Here is a 10,748-nt window from a genome sequence, read left to right on the forward strand (position 1 = left end):
AAGGGTGTGTATATATTTTCTCAGCCCTCCTTCTGGTTCGTGCAGTGTACAAATCCTCAGTGGAAGGCAGGCTAGTTGCACTTGTGTTTTCTGCAGCCCTAACTATCAGCTGAAGTCTGTATTTCTATCCTGTTTGGATGCTGTTCCGAACCAGACAGTTACTGAGGTACAAATGACAGACTCCATTATTCCTCCGTAGAACTGTATCACCAGATCCTTGGGCAATCTGAGCTTTCTGAGGTTGGGAAAGATCTTGGAATCCACGCCTAAGGTTGGAGATCTCTCGCCAGCCTGGACTTTGCCCCCTGTTCGGGAGGGGACCCTCGGTCACCTGGCCTCTTGGTGGGGCTAAATGGGCTCTTAATATTCCAGGACATTCCTGGCAGCCAATGAGTCAAGCTTGGCCGAGTTTGACGCCACTTCTCACATTCTCTCCTTGAAGGCTTTTTGTACTCTCAAGAGGACGGTCAGGACTTGGAAGAAACGTCAGCCTGGATTGTGGCACTCCGGAAAGATCAGATGTAGTCTTGGGAGCCCCTAAGAATTCTCCCCATAGAATGGAACAAAGCTGGAATTCGAGGGCTTGACTGACACACACACACACACACACACACACACACACACACACACACCTTTTCAAGCTACGATTCGACGTCTATATTTTGGGAGATTTGTGTGCTCCAGCAAGCAGCTTGCCAAAGGAGAGAATGAAGGAGGTTGTCAATAAGCATCTTTCCTTGAGAGGTAAGCGGTAGATCTGGGAAGAAGGGATGGGAAATTTTAATGAGGACTTGCCTGGTCATGACTTGCGATGAAACTGGCTGGGTTTTTGTCACGTGGAACTGACCAGCTGTTGGAGACTTCCAACAATTTTGGCGAGTTAGTCAACTCAGATTCAGGAGCTGGATGCCTCCCTATTAATCAGTGAAAGCATTTTGTTTATTTCATGACAGTTTATTTCTAGGTATCTAAGCGCTCTCTTATTAAAGAGATAGTCACCACCAGAATGCAGAGTAACAGAGCTGGAAGGGACCTTGGAGGTCTTCTAGTCTAGCCCTCTGCAGGAGACCTTATAGAATTCCGAACAAAGGGCTTTTCTTAAAAACCTCCAGTGACGGAGCACCCACAATTTCTGCAGGCAGCTCTTTCCATTTTAAGTGGCTGGTAAAGAAGCTGGTTGTTTTAGAACAGTGTTCCCCAACCTTGGGAACTTGAAGATGGGTGTAATGAACTCCCAGAATTCCCCAGCCAGCATGATAGTCAACTTGAAGATGGGAGGACTTCAGCTCCCAGAATTCTCCAGCCAGCATGGCTGGCTGGAGAATTCTGGGAACTGAAGTCCACCCACCTTCAAGTTCCCGAGCTTGGGAAACACTGTTTTAGAAGAAGGCAGAATGGGGTGGGGAAGCTTGATCTACCACATATTAGTGAGCTACTAGATCCCCCAGCCATCAGGCCCAATGGTGAGGGATATTGGCAGCTATAATTTAGGCGTATCTAGAGAGTCACCAAGGGACGCGGTGGCTCAGTGGGTTAGGATGCTGAGCTTGTCAATCAGAAGGTCGGCAGTTTGACGGGTCGAATCCCGGGTGCCGTGTAACAGAGTGAGCGCCTGTTACGCGTCCCAGCTTCTGCCAACCCAGCAGTTCGAAAGCACGTAAAAATGCAAGTAGAAAAATAGGGACCGCTACGGTGGGAAGGTAACAGCGTTCCGTGCGCCTTTGGCGTCTAGTCATGCCGGCCACATGACCACGGAGACGTCCTCGGACAAGCGCTGGCTCTTCGGCTTTGAAACAGAGATGAGCACCGGCCCCTAGAGTTGGAAACGACTAGCACGCATGTGCGGGGAAAACTTTACCTTTACTTAGAGAGTCACCAGTTCTCCATGCCTGAAATGGGAAGGATCCCTTCTGGTCGAGAGCCATTTTCAGCGAGACGAGATTGCAACTAGAAGGTGTGGTGGGAAATATAACGCACAAAAGCCAAACTTCCCCTTTCTCTCTCCTCCCCACAGCCTGTTTCCTGGCCCTATGGATTATTCTGGTCCAGGCAAGAACGATCAACATTGTGTCCATCCCGGAGGCCCCGGCCGAAGGCCAGAGTGTCACCTTCTCTGTGGAAAGAGTGCAAGGCGACATCCAGGAGGTCAACTGGTACCGAGGAGGGTCTTCTCAGGGGTCTTCAAGGATCTTCAGCTTCTTTCCCGGAAACTATAATCCGCAGCGCAACGGGGTTCAATTTACCAACAGAGAAGTTGGTTTCCACAATGGATCCATGCAGATCACTGGACTCAAGCCCAGTGACGCTGGCCGATACAACGTTGTGCTCCTTCTGCGGCCCAAAGAAATCCTCAGCGCCTCTGTCGACCTTCAGTTAGCTAGCAGCGGTAAGTACGGGTCCTCGTCTTACAACACTTTGTTTAGTGGCCCTTCGGAGTGGCAACGGTGCTGAACAAAAAGAAAAGGCTTCTGACTATTTTTTTTTTCACCCTTACGGCCGTGGCAGCCTCCCCACGGTCACGTGATCAAAATCCAGACCTTTGGCAAGCCGACTCGTATTTATGACGGTGGCAGTTATCCTGGGGGTGATGTGTTCACCTTTGGCCAGTGTTACTAACTTGATAACTGCAGTGATTCACTTAACAACGGTGGCCAGGAAGGTTATAAAACGGAGCAAAATTCACTTAACAATTCTCTTAGTAACAGAAATTATTGCCACTATTTGATAAGCTGGGTGAAGCCCTGAAAAGAACAGAAAAGAAAATCCCTAAAGATGGCTCAGAATGTGGGAATTGGCTCAAGCATGCTGGCTGAGGAATTCTGGGAGTTGAAGTCCACAAGTCATAAAAGGGCCAAGTCTGAAGACCCCTGTCTTAAAATATGCTGGCTGGGGAATTCTGGGAGTTGAAGTCCACCTATCTTAAAATACCCTAGCTGGGGAATTCTGGGAGCTGAAGTCCACCCATCTTAAAATTGCTGAGGTTGAACAACCCTAATCTCAGATGCAATCGTAATCCTCACCGAACTCTAAGCTGTTGAACATCCAGGAAGTTTTAGTTGAGTCCCAGCCATTGAAAGACGGTTGACCCAACAGTCACCTCTAAAACAACTTCAAGGCCTCCCTGGCTATTATGGGGTCAGGAATGGTTGGCCCTGAACCTCTGTCCTTATGTCCATTCTAGCACCACCTCTGACAACGGCGACAACAGTGACAACAGCAACAACGGTGACAACAGCAACCACAGGGACCTCACCCATTAAGGAGGTTCCCAAAGGGCCTTCACAGTTGGGCTGGATCGTGGCCGGGGTGCTGGTTGGCATTTTGCTGTGCGGTGCCCTCGGAGCTGCTATGGTTTACCGGTTTGTTTTACGGAAATCGGAACCCAGCACAGGGTAAGAGTTTCCAAATTCCTCCCCCTCCCAGTTCTGCCGCAATCCTAATCAGGTCTCTCTAGATGTTGAAATTTGAAACTATAGGGGAGTTGAGCAAGTGTTGCTGGGAAATTTATGCCTCTTAGGTTTGGTTCCGGGAAGGAAGGAGACACCCCTACTCTCTCACACACACACCCAACGATGAGCATATATCTGCACATCGGGGCAAGTGTGCAAAGGTTAGAAATGTTGACCGATCCTCATTCTCATCCAGCCCAATCTCTCTCTCTCTCTCTCTCTCTTTTTTAGGGCAGCAGGAAAATTGGATGTAGGACTAAAAAAGTCTCCTTCATCGAAACATGGTGAGTGTGCTACAGGTAGTTCTCGACTTATGACCGATCACTTAGCGACCATTCAAAGTTATGATGGACCCCTCACCCCCTGCCCCCCAAAAGTTACTAAGCAAGAAAGATGATCAGGGGACTGGAGGCTAAAACGGTGGCTGGAATTGGGGATGTCTAGTTTAATGAAGAGAAGGACCAGGGGGGACATGATAGCAGCGTTCCAATATCTCAGGGGCTGCCCCAAAGAAGAGGCAGTCAAGCTATTCACCAAAGCACCCAAAGGCAGAACAAGAAGCAAAGGAGAGAGACTAATCAAGGAGAGAGAAGCAACCTAGAACTAAGGAGAAATTTCCTGACAGTTAGAACAATTAACCAGAGGAACAACTTGCCACCAGAAGTTGTGGGTGCTCCAATACTGGTGTCAGGACCCACCCCAAACCACGTCTTAGGAAGACAAAATTCTTGGAGTCAAATCTATTCCAAAAAGAATCTTTACTATGACATGCTTGGTTGTAGGAAACGAGACAGGACTTAATATAGTTCCACGAAGTAAACCCTTATAAAGAGTTCCCGGTTTAACCCCCCTTAACCCCATTTGGTCAGTCCCCCATCCTTTATCTCGTATCATCCCTCTCCTGGGAAAAAGGACCCTTCATGTTTATTGCTCTCTTCCGTGACACAAGCCAGATGCTAGCCCCCCCTTTTGTTTCCCCAGTTCAAAAGGCTTCTCCTTTCCTTTGAAATGCCTATTGCTGGTTCAATACACATCTATTCTCTTCTCTTCGGGAGATGGCAGAATCCATGGAATAATGTTTGAAACATTCCATTTATGAATATGATATAAATGGATTCTGACAACTGGGGTTTTTCAAAATAGACAGGACAATCACTTGTCTGAAATGGTATAGGGTTTCCTGCTTGGGCAGAGGGTTGAAGATCTCCAAGCTCCCTTCCAAGTCTGTTATTCTATTCTATTCTATTCTATTCCATTCCATTCCATTCTTCATTTCATTATTCTATTCTATTCTATTCTATTCTATTCTATTCTATTCTATTCTATTCTATTCTATTCTATTCTATTCTATTCTATTCTATTCTATTCTATTCTATTCTATTCTATTCTATTCTATTCTATTCTATTCTATTCTATTCTATTCCCTGTTCTGTTCTGTTCTGTTCTACTCTGTCCCAGATTCAAAGTTCTGATGGGTGCCCCATCCCCTGCATTCACGTGATCGTATTTGGGGTATTTGGCACTTGTCAATCCACCTGCATTCATTCATTCATTCATTCATTCATTCATTCATTCATTCATTCATTCATTCATTCATTCCTCCAATTTATGTGTCACCCATCTCATCAGAGACTACTCCGGGAATCTTACAAACCTTCAAACTAGTACGGGTAGTTGTTGCCTTACGAGCAGAGCTGAGCCCCAAATATTTGTTGCTAAGTGAGGCATTTGTCGAGTGAATTTTGCCTCCCTTTTATGACCTTTCTTGCTGCAGTTGTCAACTTAGTCATACGGTCGTTAAATGAATCCAGCTTCCCCGTTGACTTTGCTTGTCAGAAGGTCACAAAAGGGGATCACATGACCTCCGGGACACTGCGACCGTCATAAGCGTGAGTCGGTTCCCAAGCGTCTGAATTTCGACCGGGCTGCAACGGTCGTTAAGTGTGAAAAATGGTCACGAGTCCCTTTTTTTCCAGTGGCGTTGTAACTTTGAATGGTCGCTAAGCGAGTTGTTGCAAGCTGAGGACGGCCCGTACCATTAAAATAATAAAACAATAAATAAGAAGGGCTGTGTGTAGCATCCTACGGTCTTGCTTTCCTAAGGCCATTCCCCCATTCCATTACAACTCCCCAGGTGGGTTAGTGATGACCGGATACCCTTCTCTTTTGTTCTCCAGATGACAAGGAACCCATTTATGAGGTGTTTGAGTCCCCGGAAGGAACACCAAGGGATCCATTCCCGCTCTCTGGCCCTCTTCCGGTGAGTTTCCACCTGTCTTCTCCTTGGTTTCTTCCAAGATTGAGCAGGGACGGAGGTTGAGGGCTTAGCAGACGGGCCGAGCCCAACGTGGGCCAGATTCTTGAGTCTTGACTTCAGAAGAGGCATCTATGTTTCCTGCAAAATAAGATTTCACAGACTGAGGTCCCATTTCCCCCCCACCCCTTACCACCACCACCACCACCACCACCACCACCACCGTTGGAAGAACAGATGTCTCACAGGCAAAGAGCAGCTTCTGATTTGCAGTTCAACCCAGACCTTCTGCTTTTCTAGAGCAGAGGTCTCCACACTGGGCAGCTTTTAGACTTGGGAGTTGAAGTCCACAAGTCTTAAAGTTGCCGGGGTTGAGAAACTCTGTTCTGTAGGCATGGATGGGTTAGGATTTACCTCTGCTTTCCCATTCTTTCTATGTGGGAGTAGGATTGTTTTCTGTCTGTCTGTCTGTCTCTCTTGTCTGTTTGTCTCTCTTATCTGTCTGTCTGTCTGTCTGTCTGTCTATCTATCTATCTGTCTGTCTGTCTCTCTTATCTGTCTGTCTGTCTGTCTGTCTGTCTGTCTCTCTTATCTGTCTGTCTGTCTGTCTGTCTGTCTCTCTTATCTGTCTGTCTGTCTGTCTGTCTGTCTGTCTATCTATCTATCTATCTATCTATCTGTCTGTCTGTCTGTCTGTCTGTCTGTCTGTCTGTCTGTCTGTCTGTCTGTCTATCTATCTATCTATCTATCTATCTGGGCTTTTTTTGTCATAGAACGCTCAGAACGGAGTTCCGGCACCTTTTTCTTTTACAAAAAAGCACTGTATCTATCTATCTATCTATCTATCTATCTATCTATCTATCTATCTATCTATCTATCTATCTATCTATCTATCTATCCATCCATCCATCCATCCATGCCTCATCTCTATCTTTTTCTATCTCATATTTGTATAGCTGCCCATCTAGGTGGCATACAAACAGCTCCAATAAATACATATAAAACAAATCAATTTTTTTTTAAAAAAAGAACACTATAAAACTGTAAAAAAAAAAAGCGCATGAAACAAGAGGAGGTTAACTGAGAAAGGCCAGCCTTTGCAAAACCTCCCCCTGTAAAAACCAAACTGGGGTGGTGGTGGTGGTGGTGGTGGGGGAGACATCAAAGCTCCGCCCCTGTTTAAAATGTGCCTAGGCAATTTGCATAAAAATGGGCAGGGCTTCCATTGCATTCCATTGTTGATTTTTTTTGTTTTCCTTTTTTTTTTGTTTTGCCCTGCTTGGCTTAATGACTCTTGAACATCTCTTTTTAAAATGCAAAGTGCAAAGCCTGGAAAGCGAAGGGTTTATTTGTTTATTTTTTAAAAGGGACTCTTGGTTTTCCAGGTTTTCCAGGGATTTCCCCCACCCCCACCCCCATGGTTATATATTTATCTCTCCTTTTCAGCCTCTTCCAGGGACCTGCCCCACGTTGGACTCAAACTATACAGTAAGTTCCAAGTCAGCTGATTATTCTGAGCACAAGTTTCATGTGGCTTGATTTATAAGAAGCACAAGACTGACATTTTTTTATTATTTTTTTTTATTTTAATTCCATTTATATCCCGCCCTTCTCCGAAGACTCAGGGCGGCTTACAAGCTTAGCAGTAGCCTTCATTCTATGTATATGCCTGCTTGTTAGGGCTTTCACACACACCCCAAGTGGCATTATTACAAAGTCAGCTTAATTGCTCCCAACAATCTGGGTCCTCATTTTACCTACCTCGAAAGGATGGAAGGCTGAGTCAACCTTGAGCCTGGTGGGATGCGAACCTGCACTAATTGCAGGCAGCTGGTGTTACTTAAGGAGGCATTAGCCCACTGCTCCACCAAGGCTCATGAAAAGGAGCCGAAGGTTGAGATCTTGTAAGAAATCTTTCAGCCAGTCTTCCAACAGATCCTGATAAATCACAGGTCGTCCTCGACTTACGACAGCTCATTTAATGACCGTTCAAAGTTACAACGGCACCGCAGAAAGCATCTTAGGTTATGACCGTTTTTCACACTTACCACCGTTACAGCATCCTCAGGCCCACGGGATCAAAATTCGGATGCTTGGCAACTGACTCACACTTACGACGGTTGCAGTGTCCCGGGGGTCATGTGATCCCCTTTTGTGATCTTCTGACAAGCGTAGTTAATGGGGAGGCCAGATTCGCTTTACAACCCTGTTACTAACTTATCAGTTGTAGTGATTCACTTAACGGCTGAGGTAAGAATGGTCATAAAGTGAGGCAAAACTCTCTTAAGAAATGTCTCGCTTAACAACAGAAATTTTGGGCTCAGTTTTGATCGTAAGTTGAGGTCTTACCTGTATTGATGGTTGCATAGTCAGCCAGATGTTTAGACTGGATTTTTGTCTACCTGCCGAGTCCTTCCCAAGGATCTGGGATAGGCAGATGTGGTTGTTTGATTGTGTTCCCTTATTACCTTCTCGGAAGAGGCTTCGTGGTATCCGAAGCAGGACATTCAACCAGTGTTTTGTTCCATACAGTATTAAACTTGTGAACTCTTAAGCTTCCTCTTTCTGCTATGTATTCAAACTGGACAGTGGTGTGTGTGTGTGTGTGTGTGTGTGTGTGGTTAGTCGCGCAGTCAGTCAGATGTTCAGACTGGATTGGGCATTTTCACCCACCTCTCAGGGCCTTCCCAAGGACCTGCGATAGGCCGATGTGGATGTTTGGTGGTGTTAAAAGTTAGCATCCCGGGATGTCAGCTATTCCAAACCAAGCTTCCCTTTGCAATTGACTGGTGGTGATTTCTGTCAATGCCGACGGCGTGCAACTTTATTAATTGATGTAGTTCTCTCTCTTTTTTAGGATTTGCTCTACCGACACGAGTCGGTTTATTCTGAAATCAAGAGGTGATGCTATAGTTGAGAGCTTCCTGATTCTGGGATCACCTCGGATAATGACCCGTCCGAGCATGAAAACAAAGTACTGTAATCCAAATATTTCTACCTTTATGGGATCCAAGAGTCTTTCTCTGCTGGACTGCGAATACAGCAACTAACTTTAACCTATTGTTACATCCGGATTTTATTGAACCCAAGGCTGCCTCTTGATAGGATGGAGTCAAACAGAATTGGGCAGCCAGTCGGCCATCATTGTTCACCCAAAAGGTGGGCCACGATTTAGAAGATCTAGAGGGATGGAAGAAGAAATGGACAGCCAGGGCTGTCACTCAATACGGACTTGACCATGCGATTCTTCTAAAAATTCTGAGGACCCCAAATAATTCACATGCAGAGAGAGAGAGAGAAAAAAAGCCATGTTCTCTCTAGATGTGTCTCTCTCTGCATGTGGATCTTGCCCAGATGACCAGCTGACCTCAGCTTTGAGACCAGATGGTCAGCCTAGAACAGTGGTGGTGAACCTTTTAGAGACCGAGTGCCCAAACTGCAACCCAAAACCCACTTATGTATCATCGGGTGCCAGATGGGCGTGGCCCATTGGGTGGGTGTGGCCCATTGGGTGGGCGTGGCTGCAGTGGTAACTGCAGACTGGGTGGGGCTAAAAAGTTCAATCAATCAATTCCAACTTTGTGAGAACTTTTTTTTCCCCCCGCGAGAAGTTGATTAATTGAACCTTTTTTGGGGGGTACATGGCGGCAGAGGCCTAAAGCGAAAAGGTTTTATAAAACCCAGCTGAAGGCCTAGGAATGGGGCGATGGCACGCGTGCCCACAGAGAGGGCTCTGCGTGCCACCTGTGGCACCCGTGCCATAGGTTCGCCACCACGGGGCTAGAAGATTGGCTTCTGCAAGACAGCCAGAAAGTGGTTGAGGACATCCCCTTGAAGACTTCAGCAACTTTGGGTTTCCATCTCCTATTTAATCCCATCGTACGTCTGCAGACATCTCCCGTCTGATGTTCTCCTTGTTTCTCTACACACCATCTTGTTAACAATCCTATCACGTTTGAAACTGGTTTATTTTCATTCTATACTTTTGGGGGAGTGTGGTTTGAAATAAAGGCCCACTCTTTTGTAAGAATGGGCCACCTGTCTTGACTGCCTGTAGCGTCCTTCTAAAGAAGATGAAAGGATAAGAGAGATTCTGACCAGGCTAGGAAATTTCCAAGCCGGGTCAAAAAATAAAACACACTGTAAAAAGGTCACAGGGCAGAACTAAGATGTTTGCGAGTTAGGTAAAAGATGAGATCCTCGCATTTCACTTGAGAGAATACCTCACGGTGCACCCTGGTTGTCTCCATCTTGCCTCTTGACCATACACTGCAGTCACATCTGCCTGGCTTCTTTGAAGGTGGAATGATTGATGTGAAAATAAAAAGGGAAGGAGAGAGGGAGGGAGGGAGAATTAAAGGGTGTTCTTTAGAAGAGGACATGGCTGGCTGGCTGATTGAATGACTCAAGCATGGGAAAAGAGGACTAGGGGTGACATGATAGCTGTGTTCCAGTATTTGAGGGGCTGCCCCAAAGAAGAGGGGGTCCATCTATTTGCTAAAGCACCAGAAGGCAGGACAAGAAGCAACGGATGGAAATCAATCAAGGAGACAAGGAGACATTTCCCGACAGTGAGAACAATTAATCAGTGGAACAACTTCCCTCCAGAAGTTGTGGGTGCTCCAACATTGGAGGTTTCTAAGAATAGATTGGCTGGCTCAGGAATTCTGGGAGTTGAAGTCCACGAGTCATAAAAGAGCCAAGGTTGCCTACCCCCTGGTATAGGGTTTTCTGCCCGAGCAGGGGGTTGGACTAGAAGACCTCCAAGGTCCCTTCCAACTCTGTTATTCTGTTAACTCTTCCTCCCTTCAGGTCGAACTGCCATATTCTGACTTCTTAATCTTGATTTGAAATTGAACCTTTCCCTACATTCGGTTTGCACACTCCAGAGCGTTTGCTTCTGCATTTTTTTTTAGTGGGTTGCAGTCAGAAAACTTCCCCAAAGCAACCCTTCCTCTCCCTTTGCTCTCCTGGGCTTGTCCACAAAACTGGAACTCGTCCAGTGTGGGCCGCATAATTAAAAGGCATGCTGCGCCTTGCCCGTT

The 10,748-nt window shown here is 46.3% G+C and overlaps 1 protein-coding gene across 4 annotated transcripts; it reads left to right on the forward strand.

Annotated features, from left to right (window-relative positions):
• The first annotated feature begins 105 nt into the window (after positions 1 to 105).
• Positions 106 to 9,851, forward strand: LOC308672101 (cell adhesion molecule CEACAM19-like). 4 transcript variants are annotated; one of them, XM_081334719.1, is made up of 7 exons: positions 106 to 744; positions 2,015 to 2,386; positions 3,182 to 3,392; positions 3,681 to 3,733; positions 5,627 to 5,709; positions 7,150 to 7,191; positions 8,561 to 9,851. In XM_081334719.1, the coding sequence occupies exons 1-7, from the start codon at positions 708 to 710 to the stop codon at positions 8,606 to 8,608; spliced, it is 846 nt and encodes a 281-aa protein (XP_081190845.1). In that variant the 5' UTR covers positions 106 to 707; the 3' UTR covers positions 8,609 to 9,851. The 4 variants fall into 4 exon arrangements, with proteins under 4 accessions (XP_081190845.1, XP_081190846.1, XP_081190843.1 ...); XM_081334718.1 differs by lacking the exon at positions 8,561 to 9,851 and having other exon boundaries at positions 136 to 166; positions 443 to 744; positions 7,150 to 7,431; XM_081334720.1 differs by lacking the exon at positions 5,627 to 5,709.
• The last annotated feature ends 897 nt before the right edge of the window (positions 9,852 to 10,748 follow it).

This window comes from Vipera berus, assembly GCF_964194415.1.
Source record: "Vipera berus genome assembly, chromosome: 9".
Classification (NCBI taxonomy): domain Eukaryota; kingdom Metazoa; phylum Chordata; class Lepidosauria; order Squamata; family Viperidae; genus Vipera; species Vipera berus.